At 41.5% G+C, this 17,115-nt stretch overlaps 4 protein-coding genes across 7 annotated transcripts; 1 reads left to right on the top strand and 3 right to left on the bottom strand.

The window, feature by feature from the left end:
- The first annotated feature begins 71 nt into the window (after positions 1-71).
- LOC110845735 (coiled-coil domain-containing protein 102A) lies at positions 72-3,677 on the top strand. Of its 3 annotated transcripts, XM_035849145.1 has the most exons (11): positions 180-226; positions 303-666; positions 777-969; positions 1,033-1,161; positions 1,244-1,823; positions 1,918-2,129; positions 2,211-2,402; positions 2,487-2,810; positions 2,873-3,079; positions 3,183-3,365; positions 3,450-3,677. In XM_035849145.1, the coding sequence occupies exons 3-11, from the start codon at positions 778-780 to the stop codon at positions 3,534-3,536; spliced, it is 2,106 nt and encodes a 701-aa protein (XP_035705038.1). In that variant the 5' UTR covers positions 180-226; positions 303-666; position 777; the 3' UTR covers positions 3,537-3,677. The 3 variants fall into 3 exon arrangements, with proteins under 3 accessions (XP_035705037.1, XP_021947910.2, XP_035705038.1); XM_035849144.1 differs by having other exon boundaries at positions 72-666; XM_022092218.2 differs by having other exon boundaries at positions 72-969.
- On the bottom strand, positions 3,547-9,172 carry LOC110845733 (leucine-rich repeat-containing protein 20). Of its 2 annotated transcripts, XM_022092216.2 has the most exons (5): positions 8,952-9,172; positions 7,007-7,184; positions 6,513-6,656; positions 4,856-5,023; positions 3,547-4,774 (listed from the first exon to the last, which is right to left on the bottom strand). In XM_022092216.2, the coding sequence occupies exons 2-5, from the start codon at positions 7,182-7,184 to the stop codon at positions 4,605-4,607; spliced, it is 660 nt and encodes a 219-aa protein (XP_021947908.1). In that variant the 5' UTR covers positions 8,952-9,172; the 3' UTR covers positions 3,547-4,604. The 2 variants fall into 2 exon arrangements, with proteins under 2 accessions (XP_021947908.1, XP_021947909.1); XM_022092217.2 differs by lacking the exon at positions 8,952-9,172 and having other exon boundaries at positions 7,007-7,533.
- Positions 9,173-10,220: 1,048 nt separating this feature from the next.
- On the bottom strand, positions 10,221-12,046 carry LOC110847084. Its single transcript, XM_022093934.2, has 5 exons — positions 11,842-12,046; positions 11,630-11,710; positions 11,446-11,553; positions 10,915-11,361; positions 10,221-10,831 (listed from the first exon to the last, which is right to left on the bottom strand). Exons 1-5 carry the CDS (start codon positions 11,920-11,922, stop codon positions 10,466-10,468), a joined length of 1,083 nt encoding a protein of 360 aa, XP_021949626.1. The 5' UTR covers positions 11,923-12,046; the 3' UTR covers positions 10,221-10,465.
- A 153-nt stretch (positions 12,047-12,199) lies between these two features.
- Positions 12,200-16,980, bottom strand: LOC110845614 (glycogen [starch] synthase). The gene is made up of 11 exons (XM_022092068.2): positions 16,620-16,980; positions 15,004-15,155; positions 14,753-14,937; positions 14,269-14,661; positions 14,100-14,208; positions 13,756-14,030; positions 13,510-13,676; positions 13,243-13,435; positions 12,775-13,161; positions 12,507-12,707; positions 12,200-12,433 (listed from the first exon to the last, which is right to left on the bottom strand). The coding sequence occupies exons 2-11, from the start codon at positions 15,149-15,151 to the stop codon at positions 12,371-12,373; spliced, it is 2,121 nt and encodes a 706-aa protein (XP_021947760.1). The 5' UTR covers positions 15,152-15,155; positions 16,620-16,980; the 3' UTR covers positions 12,200-12,370.
- Between the last annotated feature and the right edge of the window lie 135 nt (positions 16,981-17,115).

Here is a 17,115-nt window from a genome sequence, read left to right on the forward strand (position 1 = left end):
AATTCATTCATTATGCAATATGCAATTTTTGCATGCAACGCAACGCAGCGAATCAAGTGCACAAATTATTTGTTAAACTAATGCCAAGGTAATGTATATCTTTTAACTCTTCTGCATAATGACATCGGCCGACCCGATATCGACCCGCTGCTATTCTAAAGTACCCTAAGTTTCCTTGAACTTCTTGTCCACAGGCTCGTGAAAATGAAAATAACACCAAATCAGGGTATCTTAAATCCTCAAGATGCAACAAATGGTCATTTAATTAACTTAATTTAATTAACATTACAAATTTGTTTTAGTTTTCTGCCTGTCCGAGTTTCGGAGGGAGAGCTGAGGGAAGACTCTGACCCAGGTCAATGACCTGGACAATGTTGGTGGTTGTGCTCCTCCTCACAGAAGTTGTGCTCCTCCAGTTCCATCCAGTCTACCAACTCCCTTCTCATCATCACACATAATTCGGATAACTAACTAATTAATTAAACCACCACGTTATCGACTGGAGCATATTTTCATCCCATTTTGTGTCTCATTTTAGTAATTAACTAAAATTGATCAGCAGTAGATCAGTTTTATCAACAACAGAAGGAGCAGGAGGGCAGGCATTTTTCGAAATAAGTTTTTTTGTTCAATCTGTCTTCTTGAGCGTGTTGCACATAAACCAAAGTAAAACATTGTTTAATTTAAGTAATTAAGCACCACTGGTCGTTAGTTGGATAAGGAGAGATTGATTTATTGAGTAATATTCTTTATTGCCATTTGTTCTTTTTTTGAAGAATGTACACACGATCAAAGGAGAAAAATCAACCCGTGTCGTTCTCCGAAATGGCTGGATTTGGACTGCGACGAGGAGCTCGGATTCCACAAGAGAAGACTTGTCCAGTAGCGATGCGCAGCGTTACGACGGCAGTGGATCGCTTAGTTGCGCTTGGTCTTTCGAAAGGACCTTTTCAGTTTCCTCCCTTAAAGGTAATGTATAGTGCATAGGAAAGGAAGTTTTTATTGACTGCAATCAGTTTGGTCTCCAAACAGGGTTCAACGACATCATTGGCACCAAATTACGCTGGAAGAATGTCCCCGGATGCCATGTGGCAAAAGAATGTCGAGAAATTTCCTATTCAAACGAGACAGCTACAACCACAAAAATATACTCCGTATAAGGTAAGCCAGCTGATTGCGAGATTCAAGTTAAGTTATACGCATCAAGTATATTTAATTGGTTCTGTTCTTGTTTCTTTTTTAGGGGGCACGACAATCAGCGTCCACCTCCAGTGGACTCACCGCTACTCCAGCGCGACGACATGTTCTTCCATCAGTTCCGAACCCGCGTCCTCCGGCTCGTAAACCTAAGTATATTCCTCCCCCTACTGGTACTGCAAGTGGGAAAGGTCGCGTTGGTCGCGCTTCAGCCTCAGCCTCAAATACAACCTCATTGAGCAACTCCGTTGCCAGCACTGTAACACATTTGGATAAGTCATTATCGCATCAGCAACAATCGCCAAAAAAGTCTAAGCCAAGCATTTCTCCGTCCGAGATGGAAGAGGCTACCAAACTAAAACTTGAGCTGCATCGGTCTCGCCTGGACAACGAGGCTTCAGACAGGCGAATTGCACGTTTACTGAGAAAGGTCGAGGAATTGGAGTATACTCGGGACGAGGCTGAAAGTCTTAAGATGGAGTTGGACGAATTGGATGATCGTTTGCATGCGGCCGTCTTGGAGAATTCCGATCTCAAAAAGAAACTCGGTTTGGAAGGTCGTGGGAAGGATGCTAAGGATGGATTTACCAAAGAGGATAGAACTGCTTACGTGGTGAAGATTAAGGGTACACGGATGAACATGATGAACTAACAAATAATAAACAATAATTTTAGATTGTTCAAAGTTTCATGTATTTGTATTTTATTATTGTATGACAGAGCTGAATAAGCGAATTGAAGCCCTCACTGGAAACTATAAAAGTTGGATGAAACAACTCAAAGACTTCCAACACGAGTTTATGGATGCTTTGGGCATTACTGACGCTGATTTAGCCAGAAACGTGGCCAACGGAGGGATTGGCGAGTCGTCAAAATCGTGTGGATCCGTCAAGTTACATGGATTCCTGCGAACATGTGTTGAAAATTTGAAGGTATTTTAGTATGTAGATAGATGGTTATAATAATTGACAGCAAATATGAATGTGAGCTAAAAATTTGTTGCAATTTCCCAGTCCGAGTATAACGGAGCAGCCAGTGAAGTCATAACACTGCGGTCACAACTTCATCAAGAAATTTTTAAGGCGGATGGTCTTTCGAAAGAACTTGAAACATTGCAAGCTGAAAGGAAAAGATCACTTGAAGGATTCCGTGAGCACGAGTCGCAAATTGAATACTTGTCCAATGAGATTAAACTACTGCGTAGTGTGAGTGTTTGACAACCATTTATGCTACTGCAATATAATAAATTTCAAAGTTTTAGATTGTGATGTCAACTTAATTTCTTTCAGTTTTTAAATGATGAGCTAAGCAAAGAAACCGAAGCCCAAATCAAAGGTTTGCAAAAGGAGAACGAAGAGTTGAGCCAATCCTTAATCAAGTTACAAGGAGAACATGACACAAGAGTCGCTAAACTCCACCAGGAGCTTGAATACGAACAAGATCGTTATGAACAACTGGAAACTCTTGGCGTGGAGGAGCGAAAGGAAATTGAGATGCGATGGAAAAAGTTGTGGGAGGTGCACTCTTACCGAATGAAGGAGGATTTCGAAACGCTCAAGAAAAATTATGAAAACCCTTTAGTGGCGAGTCATGAGAGGGAAACGGGTCTCCAGGTGATTAGAGACAAGATTTGCATATTGCACATTTATGACTTTATATTCTTTTGAAATTGTAGAAACAACTTGACGATCTTCATGCCCGGTACAATAAGAGTAAGGAAGCCTGGGAGGATTACCGCCTGACCCTCTTTGACCAGTTGGAACAATGGAAGGAACAGTACGTTCTAAAATGCAGTCTGCTTGAAGAACTTCGCCAGGAGAGAGGAAACTTTGACGTTGCTATGAATGAGAAGCAAAAGGATATTGAGCTATATCAGAAAATGGTACCCTAAAATAATCGTGACCTTTGCTTATTATGTATGATATGATAATCAAGTTTAAAGTGCTTTCTAACTAATTATATTGCCTTCTTGCTCATCACTTTAGCTCAACGACGGTGTCGAGGAACGTCAAAATCTTCAGAAGAAGGTGGAAGCATTGCAGACCAAACTGCGGGAGTTGATTGGACTTGGGAAAGAAACCATTCCTGCTCCTCCTGATGGAGAAACCTCCATCAATTTGAGCTCATTGTGTTCAACTCGGTCTTGGTTTTCGATTGGAGATTTTAAGGTATGAATATTCCCCGTTTCTTATGCCATTAATTAATTCTATTTGAATTATGTATTATTAGTGGTTTCCTTATGAAATTTATAGAAAATGAAGGAGAAAATGCAAACCAAATCTCAGTCCTTGCTCGCTGCTCATGAAGAGGACAAAGAAAAGAAAAAGCTGCACTGCTGAAGGCGATATCTCGTACATATAAGTATCATTCTATATTTCTTTCAACCAAATTTAAATCGTAACAATTTTTCTTCTACTAACGTTAACCGTTTTTAAATGTCGAATCCAAATCATCCTCCCTAAATTTAGCTAAATCGATTATACAAATTCCAAATCACGGGTTACTTATTAACAAAGGACTAGATAGGTATGTCATGCAATAATCATTGATTCGCAATTATTTGTCCATCCTATTATGATTGTAAACCTTAGTAGTAAACGAGCGAACATTCATACGTATCAAACGATCGTATTGTGTATTTGCATTATTTACTACGTACAAAAGTGTATACGACTCTTCGAAAAGAAACAGCGTGTACCGTGTTTCGTTACTAAATAATTTGCAACGTCTGTTTTCTTCAGAGGTAACGTAGTAAATGGGTACTCGCGATTAGTAGTAAAGGTTTGTACGACTATACATAAAGTGAACGAGTTATGTACTGTGCGGATGGAGCAAAACTTACGAGAAACCCTAGTCTCAGCACAAGATACTTTAGGAGGCCGTAGGTTTTAGCTCCACCCGCACAGTACATAACTCGTTCACTTTATGTATAAGATCTGACTTGTTGGTCTAAAGCTATACTTGTATCTATTCCTAAACTATGTGATCAAATCAGGACTAGGACTAAAACATCCGGACTAGAAATGGTCGTGTAAACGTAAATTGTCATTATTTCTCTCCTCCTCGCTATTTAAACTCTCACAAATTAATTATTACGTAATAAGGAACGAGAGACCGTATGCACACACTTCTATATACATACATACACTACATATTTACGCAGAGGGAGATGTGTGCAGTCTATGTTTGTTATTTTGTAGCCATTTTTCTAAAAGATTTCTTTCTGATTATTATCAGGGACAATATCACCATAATATGATGACATGAGTGAAAGTATATATATAGCGAGTGAACATAACAAGATATAAGTTGAGTAATAGCGAAAAGTATTAAAATCTGTATGAAATAAGTCAAATCCTTAGAAATAATATTGTAAATTGGTAGTAATTATGTTTAGCGGTAGAAGTTCAATATCCGTCCCCAGTCTGCTCCCATTCCTCCATAACTCGGGGGCTGAAATGGATCGTGATGTTTGAAATGGTGGCTAATTGTCCCTCGGCCTCTTTCGAGAGGGGGTTCTCCTTCAGGTTGACCAGTTTTATGGACACTCGACGCCTTAGCCGATCCGTGTCCACGTCTGCAAGTAGACATTTGTTTCTTAGTGTCAAACTTCAAATTTGTATAAGAAATGCAGTCAAAGCTTGGCTGCTTGTAGTACCTGCTATGTAATTCTTTTCCGCATTAAGTTGTTCCAATTTGGGAAGCTCATACACAATTCGTGGCACGTTGAGGAAAGCATTGTGCGAAATGTTGAGGATTGATAGTTGCCCCAAGTTTCGAAGCTCTTCGGGTAGCTTGCTCATTCGGTTGTGGGACAGGTTAAGTTCTGTCGAAAATAAGAAATCTTTTAGAAAAATGGCTACAAAATAACAAACATAGACTGCACACATCTCCCTCTGCGTAAATATGTAGTGTATGTATGTATATAGAAGTGTGTGCATACGGTCTCTCGTCCCTTATTTTCCTAATCTCTCAAACTAGAAAATGCGCAATAATATCGCGATATGCATCCATTTTGTTCTAAAATTGGACTTGTGAGTTGTTGAACCCTCATTTCACAGAATTTGGCAAATGCGTCCATATGATTACTTGACCCATGACAGGAGGACGAGGACAATGACGCGTTGTTGGTTCGATCTGTGTGCGACAAGAGGAGAAGTGCTTGTTTTTTCACGTCCTTTGTTTTCATCTTATCGATCATCATTATCATCGTTCCTCATGTGCTGCATCGTAGTTTGGGAGAGATTATGCGTCCACGCAACAATTCTCATGATTTTTCTGATTTATGCATGGCCACCAAGTATGAAGTGATAATTCTGCGAATTGCTCACCAACTTAACCTCATCAGGTCAAGTGTGTGAGCAATTTGCGTTGTTCGTGTATTAGCTTATCTTGCCTGGCTCGTGTCATTCTGATGATAAGTGTGAGATGATAGGGTTTTGAGCCCATTATTTGAAACTATAAACTGCAACGTATGTAGTTTTTTAGTAGGTAAATATTTTTCGCATTCAAAGTGGGGATTTCCAAACTGTTTTTTGTTCTTTTTTATGTTTAAGACTGGCAAAAAATAAATTTCGAAAGAACTTATCAAAGATATTTACTACCAACTGTAAAACAATTTTAAATTGCGACGTAGTTTAGTTTCAGTGGAATGAGCAGGAGCGTGTGTGTATTTGCTTTTTACCGTATTGCAAAATCATATTGTGTCCATTATTCTACACGACGACCATGTCTCCATAAATCTGAATAGCGCTTCGTATCTATTGCTTATGTTTATGGATTTGCCAACTAATTGCAAATCTGCGCAAAATAAATTGCCATGCTATAAAATATGTCACAAAAAGGTCGAGGATTTAACGATGATACTGAACAAGTCAACCTTGCGGTGAGCTTGTCCATGGCCATGTCGTCGTAAGTATTGGCCCAACGTGGCTTCGATTCGAACCGTACCACAGCCAATATTATTGAACATGTCAAACACATGTTTTCTCATCCGAGGAGAAGTACGTGCTGGTGGCTGTTATTTCTGTGAAATGTCAAGTGATGTTGTGACGATGATGATGCCGTTGGGGGAAGTCCAATCTATTTTTGGTTTTTGGGGCTATTTTACTACGTAAAATGCAATTCCGTTCCGTCCAACTGGACGAGTGCCAAACCATGCGGGCGACGTAACGCAGTTTATATGTGATTAACTAACAACAACACACAAGACGGCACGGTTTTGAGAACGGCGTACGAGGAATTTATGCATCTTGGGGCAAAAGTCTGAATCAGTCGTGGATTTCACAAAGCTACCAAAAGCACATTTTACTTACTTCGAATGCAGGAAAACTTGTGTCCCAATTGTGGAGGGATTTTGGTGATGACATTGCTCGATAAATCACAAGTTTTGAGGTTAGTGTTTCGCATGAGGAGAAAAATTGCGTCGGGGACTTGCATCAATTGACAGTCCGATAAATCTGGAAATGTACACAAACAAATTCCCTTATTTCAGGAAATTGAAGATTTTTAAGTGAATATATTTTCAGAGAGGTAAAGACAACTCTTGGCTACGTATCTCTCATTTCCAAGATCCAAGTTTCATTTCGAGATACATAAAGATAACATCGCTTTACTCGTATCACATCCTTTACTCCGTTTCTGCTTAATTTCATTACGTGGTAACAACCCAAAGTTAATAATACTCCAATTAGTCTCTCTCTCTCTCTTCCAATCTCGTCCAAAAAGTTAATTCAACTCTCAACTCTAAAGTTATTCTCGGTCAATTCTCTCGTCATATTTTTTGAGGCAGGGTTTATTCAGCACTTACCCAAATTTTCATTCTCCTTGGCGTCATTGCACCTTCCCACGACACGAATGATGGCCTTACCAGCCTGCCTGGTGCACATCATGGCTTGATGATAAGCTGCGGGGGTGGTGGTGGAACCGTCCTCGGATTCCTCAGCACTTCCTCCATTGTTGGTTAGATCCGTTAAGTGGGGACGCATCTTGTCGGAGTCAAAGACAACGAGAGCAAGTTAGCTACAGTTGTGAACCTCGATTGGGATTCGTACGAATGTAATTATGTAATCTGGGGAAAACGGAAGATCAGACTGCGCGTCTCCAACGAAAACACACCAGCACAAATACGGTCACAGTCTACCAAGTTGCGTCTAATTGCCAAGCCAAGTTGTGGTGTAAAAAAATCGTGGGTATAAAACCTGTCTAATTTCCTATCCTCCTTAAAAAACCAAAAGTCGCAACCTTGTCAGAACAAAGGTAAAATCAGACTGAATGAGAAACGAATTTGCGACAAATTAAATTTTTGAGCAATCCACGAGCGTGTTATTATTTGCAGGCACTGGTTATCGTATTGATTTCATAGGCATTTCCACAAATGTATGAATTCATAGTTCAAGTGGATTTACGGGGAAACGTCAACAAGTCAAATACATGTTGCATGTTGCTTTCTTATTATGGGGGCAAGTTATGTTTGTGCTGTAATCATTTCCTTTGTTTTGGGATCATGACGAATGAATGAAATGTAGTGTTGTTGGTTTGCCTTGCTACGTTGGTGTTGGTGCAGGAACAACGATATTCAACGTTCATATCCAACAATTGTTGTTGCTGACTAATGCTGACAAGTGGTAGTGCATTCGCATGGTGTCAGCAGCAGTGATGCGTAGTTGAGGCATAGCAATTGTATGCAACCCAATGGTTTATGCTTAGTTATTTATTTATTTATGTACTAATTGCGAGTTAGATTTTGACTCGTGTTACATCAGACCACGAGATGCAATACACTCACTGCTATAAATCAGAATTTATCACAATTCTATTTGCATTTTATGATTGCGAAAATACATGAATTTCGTTGAGATAAATGTAAATTTAAAAAAGTTGCAAAATTCCGTTTGTGTTGATTTGACACGTCCTAAAAGTCTAAAATTCATCTGCAATTGAATGCAAATTTGAGTTAGAGCATGTGCAGTTTTGCCAGTGAGGAGCAATAACCAGGAGCACAGAGAAGATCAAGAGGCAGACGGAGTGGGAAATGTAGGAAGGAATTAACTAATTAATTGTTGTTACGTATAAATGCAATTAAATGAAGGAGGTCGACGGTGCTCAGGTCAAGTTAAGATCATAAATAATTCGATGGATGAATGATGCAGGTATAATTTGCATTCATATCTATCCAACTAATCCACATTGCACACGAGCTGAGCTCTCTGTTATATTTACAATTAGGTAAATAAATAGTATTGTGTGTGCAGACAGTGGTCAGTGGACCGAATTAACAAAAGGGAACAAAAAGGTGGTCTCCCAAATGACCACATGCAACAATTCAATCTTCTTAACGTGCTGCAAAATTCACTAATTGCAATTGTCGATAGGAAAATGAAAGTTACGCGAATTGGACTTGATCTGGTAATGACAGCCAACAAACTCGCGTCCCCCTAATCTTCACTCTGCTCTGTGCACATGTTTCATTTCAATTTACTTTGTTTAGCTTATCATGAAATGGGAGCAAATCAGGAAGGAAATTGCAGAATGCATGCAGCTACTCATTGTTGGGGGTTGGTCTGGCATGTAATATAAATATTTGGGTTGTGTTCATGTTTATGAATCTGATCGCGATGACATATTATCAAATATACCTCTTTTATCCTGCTCATTATTTTACTGTGTGTGATTTGTGCTCGAATAGTTCCAATTTGTATGTAATTTTTCTTACAAACTATTAAATAATTAAAACAAGTAAAGCGAGGGAGTACCTTTAAATCTCTGCTTCTTTCCGTGAATTCTTGCCACAAAAGTTGGATTTTATATATAATTGTTTAAAAACGATTGACAGACTGTGTCGCTTTTTCTAATAATAACACACTTCAAAGAAATGATTGATGAGGAGCAACTGTAATGCGATGTCTTTTTTTATACAGGAGAATCTCTTTAAGAAATGTTCCTTTTCATGGCTGAATCTCGACTTATCTTTCTTTCGGGCTGGTTAGGGCTATTTAAAGGTTTTTGAGTCGCGTGTACATGCGATCGTTCTTTCTTATTACTTGTATTTTGAGTCAAGTCAAGTAGTTTGAATCATGGGACGAATCGTTTACTTTACTCGGGCGTATTATTTAGGCATGTTTTCCTCCTCGGCTTCCATGTACCTCAATTATACGCAGTTAAATCCCGAGAAAGGATGGATTTGCTGAGCGAATATTATTTCGTGAAATGCTCATACTCTCCGTTTTCATGTGATTTTATGTCCTTGTGATTTCGCCCATATTTTTATACGATCAAGTTAAAGGGATCAATTGACGAGATTGGATTACATAAGATTGTCATTTTTTATTTATTTGCGCAGTGATCTATTCTTGTCAGAAATGCTCCTTGGGTATTCCCCAAGTGATTTCATCCGTCAGAAAGAACTTCCTCCTCAGCCTCGTCTGCTTCTAGCACCTGGGTCATCCCATAATTCTGACAGGTTTTTCAATTCATAGTGTCATAAGAAACGACTTCTCTTTGCTACCTTTTGCTACCAAGTTAACTATAATCCACGTATGCATTTTTTGTCATGTAAACTCAAGTATAAAGTTTTCCTAGCATCACCTCATCGTCATTATCGTCATCACCCAATTGGTTATGCTAACCCCGAATAAACCCCGACCCATCGTCATGTGTTATCTCCACTCACCTCAGCACAGCTCACCTAATTTAATTTTGGATGACGCGTATATTTCAGTGAAAAACAAAGACAGTCGTCGTGTTTATATTGTGAGTTTGAATCTACGTCGTCCTCATCGCTGCGAATCCCACGAGTCGAAGTCCATGATCTCTCTCGGGGTGAAGAGTGTGCTTTCTCGTTGCTCTCCAACCGCAGCGTGGATAGGAAATCGAGGCGTCATTTCTTCTGTGCAAGATATCGTTGGTTAGGTTCCAGATCACAGCATGAACATGTGCCATATGAACGTATGAGTAGCCGTATTACATGGAACTCAACTAACAGATATGTAATGGGATGGATAAGTGGTAGTCAGCGCAAATGATAAGATAATAACTATTCGTAGTATTCCGTATTTAATTGAACCACTTGTAAACGTTCAACAACGAAAAGTAGAGCTTAACCGAGATAATACGTAGATGGACATTGATAAAAATATACATGTAAGTAAATTGTATGTGGTTTAAGGATTATCCTTGACTGACAAAGGTGAATAAATTTGCATAAATATATCTGAACATGAAAAATGGATAACTTATATAGTTACATACGTAAACATTCGATACACTTTCACAGCTTGTCGGGGTCTTCACTGTCCAATATCTCCGCATTCTGATCATAATAGTGAACTTGCACATTTTCTTGAAACGTAATGCTCTGTGCTCCAGCGAGTCCTTTGGGTGGGGTCGGAGTGTCCGGTTTCCGAAGTCCCCCCTTTTTCCTGGGGGAATCCAAGTAGTCGAGTGAACCTCCGGAGGCTTGGACGTATCCGTGGTCCACTTTGAGGATGGAAGACGGCGTGTGGTAATTATGGTCAAAGGTGGACTCGGGCTCGGGAGCGGGCTCAGAGGGAGGCGTCTGCACGGAAGAAAGGGATCCTTCGTTGGGCGTGACTTTTCCCAGGATGGTGAAGTCGGGTTCCTCCAGCTCGTCAATCTATGCATTGAACAAATTCGAGGGATTAATTATTTTGAGCTGAACAGCGTTGACCATCATGTTCATTATTCTTCACCACTCACCTGCTTCATCGGCGTCATCTCAATCCCTGACGACACACCAGCCTTCTTCTGTTTTGACCCTGACTTACTGCCCGACGCCACGACAGGCGGTGGTGGAGGCTCGTCGGCGTCTCCCTCATTGTCGTCCCCATGTTCTCTGTACCACTCCTTGTAAGCCTCCACGGTCTTCCTGTGCTCCGCCACGGTTCGCACCATGCGACCCATGGTGAGGACGACCAAACACTGGAGGAAGATGGCGAGGGCGGACAGAGCCACTTGCGGCATGACGAAATAGTAGACGTAGGAGAGGAGGGCAGAGTGGCAGCTCTCGGTGACTTGGCATTCGACCCAGTACCAGGGATGCACCACGTCCTCATTCGCCAGCTCATCCGACGAGTGGAGCAAGTGAAGGGACGTTCCGATGGAGCCAAGTTCCAGACACACGTTCAAAGATGTGAGAGCAACGCCCTGCAAAAGGCAAAATAAGAAGCCAGGGGCACCAAATTATAATTATATCGTCACAAATTGGTCAGGACAACGATAAGTTCGTACCAGGTAAAGCACCCAGATTTGTTTGCAACATGTCGCAAAACAGTTCAATCCGGCCGTTCCTAGTTGGGCCAGGCCCGTTGCAATCATCATGTCCAAGATCCATTTCACCTAATTAACAGTGACACCAAGAAACAAATACAAATATGTGTAAGTTTCCTAAAGTTGAATTAATTTTTTTCCATACATGATGAAACGTTTCCGCTCTCGTGATACGGAGGACGGGACGTGTTTTAACACCGAGGCCAAACACACAACCTCCGATTACCTAACAAAATAGCACAGTATAAATTGAATTGTGTTGTGTTGTATTGTATTGTGAATTGTGTTCGTAGTGTAAATAAATTTTTTCTAGGAATTTTGTAGCTGGTAAATGTTTTGCACTGCTGTCTCCCCTACCATGACGAAAACCATGCTTACGAGCACGGTCATCTGGAAGGACTTTATCCGAGCCTTATGCACCGCGATGTCCTCCTTCATTGTTGGCTGGCAGGGGGTTGCACTTGTGGGGCTGAGAGTGAGCGAGAAATTCTTCCAGCAGCACTTGACTGGGTATGGACTCTGGTAGTGAACATCAAGGTCGATGCTCGAGTACGTGCAAGACGGCATTTAAATATTTCTGTCCAGCTTCTCACATTCCTTATCTCTGTTCCACAACCTAATTTAATAAGCAGTTCGGCCATGGAGTAAGTATGACAGGTAGTTGATGACGAGGATGCCTTGATATGCATGCATATTAAAATCCACAATTGACAGATAGGCTAACTAACCCATTACGGGGCATAATGGGCATTTTTATTCAACGCAATTCCTATTTTTTGGGGGTGCTTAACAATATTTCTCGAAACACTTGTCGAAAAAAATATCACGGGGCTCTCTGATATGATTAATTATTGACGCCATCTAAATATACATCTTTTGAGTTTCATTAACGGCCGTTTCCATTCCCGATTCCAAATCCTATTTTGGTTTTGCCCATGAGTTCCTCCAACTAGTAACGAATCTTACAATTAGACACTCTTGGGATACAAATGACAGATTGTTTTTTTTATAATTGGACCCACCTCGGCCTCTGAATCTACCTCGTCCTCACTCGACCCATGTTCCGACGGGGCAGGTGTCGTTGCTCGGGACCAGGATGGCGACGGAGGTTCGGAAATGGGACGCGGATATTTCATGCTACGTCCCCCAACACCATTCTCATCCGCCTCGTCAAAGTCTGGGTAGACCATTTTCAAAGCCTTCATCCTAGCCTGGCGATAGTACTGCCAACACCAAAACGGGACAGAATTACGTTACCGAATATCCAGATTTATGGTCAAATACCCGTACCACGCCCAGATTCCTCCAGTCCAACAAATCCGACAATCGCTCTGTTCGGTTTCGCTGAATGATTCTTTGTCTTCGATTCAGCTTACAGAACTCGTACATGTCCTTGGCCAACTGGGTGACGGACTCCTCGAGGCCAATGTTGCGTCGGTCCACGATGTAGATCCCGTACGACTTGGTGTCCGAGACATGCTCCGCCATGAAGCAACCAAAGCCGGAGAGATTTGTGGTGATGGAAGGGATTCCCATGACGGTGCACTCCGCGGGGGTGTAGCCCCATGGTTCGTAGTAGGATGGGAACACGCCCAAGTGACAGCCACGCACAAACTCCTCGTAGTCCAGACCAAAGAGAGGGTTCGTCGAGGAGAGGAACTCGGGGTGGAATATGACCTAAACCCAAAATATTGGTGGGTTGAATCCCCATATGAAAGCACAATTTCGTATCTAAATATGCACGCATGTTGTGCGTACCTTGACCCTGTCCTGCACCGAGTTGAATAGTTGACATCTTCTCAAGCTCGTGAGCACGGGGTCCTTCCAGTCATCCACGACGTTGTGGGTCGTGATTGGTGGCAGTGTGGACCGCTGCATGCCAAATATGCAACGCTTAATCTTTACCAAGTCTTCTTTTAAGAGGAGTTCGTCCGAGACGGGGAGTCGACCGCTGAGCAAAATCAGACACACTGAATATGTAAATTTTAGACAAATTCGTGCGTACAAGTTCCAGTTCTTACCCACCTCAGACAAATATCATACATCCGTTTCCCAATGTTGGACTGGATGTCGTTAATTGTTTCACGCAAACTCTTCGTGACGGCCTGACCACGTAAGCTTTCCACGTTGAAGTTGTGCGTTTTTGTGGGAAAGATTAAAAACGCGACGACCGTTTTGTCAGATTTTGAACTCTGTTAAAGTATAAAAAGTTGCTAAAATTGTGTCATAAATTTTACTACTTATTTTCGTATAAAGCAAGACAGTGCAAACCTTGAGGTAGTGATTCAGCCGGGCTAAGGCCTCAATGAAAATGTCAGCTCCCTTGTTCCCAAACTCGTACCTTCCAGCAATGAAGAAATAAATGGTCTTGTCCAGATCGAAGTCAAAGTGGCCGTAAAAATGACCACGGACAAATTCGTTAATTTTCTCTTTTGAAATTGCGTGCAGGTTTTGGAATTCATGAAGTGCCGAAAACTTTTTGACGTTGAGCCCATTCGGGGTGATGATGTCAGGTTTGCGCTTTACTAAATGCTCCGCTTCCAATCCTACAAGATGAAAACAAAAATCACAGCTGAAAGTTTCAATAAAATGTTTCCCCCTTTAAAAATGCATACCCGTAATTTCAGAAACTGTTGTGAACACGTGCGACAAGTGGCAAGCCGCACGTTCCATACAGTATCTGTGATAAATTTGACGTTTTCCGGCCTCTTCATCAATGTTGAACTAGAAAAGTTAGCAAAAATTAGCAAAAAATTACATATTCACAGTTAGCGAGTGGCGAACCTTATCCAAATTATTGTAAAAGTCGAGCGCTCCAGCACACAGAAATCGGCCCAAGAGTGTGGCATGTGTCGTAAATACGGTGGCAACGTCGACATTCCACACTCGCAACATGATAAGCCCAATGCCTGCGAGCCACTCGTGAAAGTGAGTCACGATTCGTGGCCGTCCCGACTCGCAATGGTCTTCCGCCAAGTGCCGAAACTCTGCAATGTACTGAGCCACCAGGAAGCCAAAGATGACCGAATCGTTGCACTCGACGTCTCCGTGAGGAATCCCAATCCCGGACTTATCCCACAGCTCTTGCTTCCACTCGTTCAATTTCCACGCCGCGGAGGCAATGTCGAATAGCACGATTTGCGGGTTTCCGTCCACCAACCAGCGACCAGTTTTTACCTGAAATAAATCAAGTTAGAGATTTGTCCGACAAAATCACATCCGGTAAAATATTAACGACCGGGGTTCGATAATTAGATTGTTTGCCTACATTAAAACCAAGCTCCCTCATCTTATTGCAAGCGAGTTGAAGTGGGTTGTTGGCTTCAAAGTCCCCAATTTCCACTTCCTGTCGGGCATAGAGCTCCTTGTAGGGACCCATCAGGCAGTACTGGTCACCCATCTCCTCCGTCGACATGTAAGCCTTGGATCTGATGACCGTATAGATTCCTCCCACTGGAAATTAAGGTGACAATCAGTTGGATCACGACTATTGTCCGAGTACGACTAGATCTCACAAACCTTTGTTAGCAGCCTCCCACGCAATCTCCAGCGTCCATCGGTGTTCTTGCACGGCCGTTTCGCCATGGTCCAAATAGGCCAGGAGGTCGTGCTGACTGTCGACACGGTAGAAGCGACGCGTTGTCCGAGATTCGCGACCCGTCGACATTTTCCTGGAGGAGAAACGTAATTATTTGTACACTTTTGTTCAGTGTGGTTGTATTTTGGGTGTTGGAAGCACATGTGACTAGCGATACTTTCCCAGCATCATCCGATTCAGAACATCTCTCTCTCTTCCCACTTCTCTCTCCAACGAGAGAAACCGGGCGAAGATGAGGCCAGTCTAAATACGCTGCGGGTAGAATCGGGACTCTCGGAGTGGAAGGAAGCACTCATTCAACGTGTCTTTCGCTTACTACAATATTGTCAAATCCGAGCAGATGCACCACGCTTTCCGTGTATCATTTTCAGACGATACACAAATCTTACTCTTCAATAGCAATGTCATGTTATTCCAGTCATTCAAAGACACGGCAGAGTGGATCTTGCTCGTGTTATTGATTAGTTCATGCAGCAGGAGGAGGATTAGCATTATCAGCGATTACATCTTCCGTCTCATCTCGATCAAGATGATCAACGTCGTCCAGCCAATTCTTACTACGACTGTGGAGTAGTAAATATCAGCAAAGCATGGATTGGGGTTGAGTGGTCGGCCTTGATCCAAGAACGGCAGCAGCGTCCTTAAAACTACAAACTGCACGAAGCGTGTATGCATACAGAGAAACATGAAGAGAACATGGACCAAAAAATTATGTTATGTCACAGCATCAGGAGCTGACTCCAACTTTAACTACGTACGACACGACTCAACCATGCGCCCAACTTACGGCTTACATTCTCATTGGATCGTACATTAGTACAAATTTGCATATTGCAATACTCTTGATATGGATTCATGTATTTACTACTTAACTCGTCGACATATAGGCAAATATTTAGCAGGAGAATGACAGAATGTAACCATCGTGCTCTTGCATGTTAATTACCCACCATTCCCAACGGATTTAGAGTAACAACAATTTCTTGAAATGTGGAAATTTATTTACAATGTTAGTGTGGCTTTTTCCAAAAATTGAGACACTTTTAAGACGAAATTCCAACTTTTCTCATCAACTCGGACAGTTGTTGGTGTGTTTCATCTCTCGAAAAGCATCACTGGCTTATTATGTGTGCACATGCTACTCCACAAATCGAATTGAGGTCACGAATCAAATGAAAATTAGTTCAAGATTTAACAACATGTGGATAAAATCTTGAATAAAATGTGTTGGAAAATTAAACGATTTCTATTTCGATACATTTTCAGTTCAATTCTTTGTACCAATCTCATCGATTTCTATTATTAAATGAGTGAGACAAAATATATTGCAAAATATAAACCAAATCCGGCTAAAAATGTAAAACATCGTAAAATGGAAACAAACAATTTTTTGCTGGGACGAATATAATCATAACGCTTTTGACTCCAGTTAAGGCCAGATAGTGACATCACTGACTGAGACTTTAATTAAGGAGGCGTGCTTTTATGAGAGGAAATACGCTGCAAAGGAGACCAAAAACAGCGTAGGCTCACTTACCTCGACAAATATTTGGTTACAACACCCGGTGTAATTTCTCCACAACTTGACTCACTGACGTGCACAATCCCTTGACAACGTTCTCCAATAAAGTTGTCACATTAATACGTTCTTGAAAGAAGATAACTTTGCGAAATTTTAAATTGTGATTGGCAATGAAAAAAGATGATTATTAATTCGCCACGAGGATTATCAATCTCGGTCAAGTCTTAGGCAAAGTTGTTACTCCACGTTGTGTCCGTCTGGAAAAGTGGAGGTTTGGGTGGTGTCGTGACGAGAATGCAGTCAACAAGACGTAAAAAACCATGGAGTCAATCAGCACTGTTCAGCAGGCCACAAGCCTGTAAGAATCGAGAGGAGTCGTCGTCGTCAGTTAAGCCACCACTGAAACCATTTTATTAAAGAGCAGACATGGGACGGGGCTATGTTTTGAGATGTTGGTATAAAAAGTTATGCATACGCAAGGACTGTAGTGGGGCTTCTACTACTACTACTA

The sequence above is a fragment of the Folsomia candida genome, unplaced genomic scaffold (genome assembly GCF_002217175.1).
Source record: "Folsomia candida strain VU population unplaced genomic scaffold, ASM221717v1 Fcan01_Sc003, whole genome shotgun sequence".
Classification (NCBI taxonomy): domain Eukaryota; kingdom Metazoa; phylum Arthropoda; class Collembola; order Entomobryomorpha; family Isotomidae; genus Folsomia; species Folsomia candida.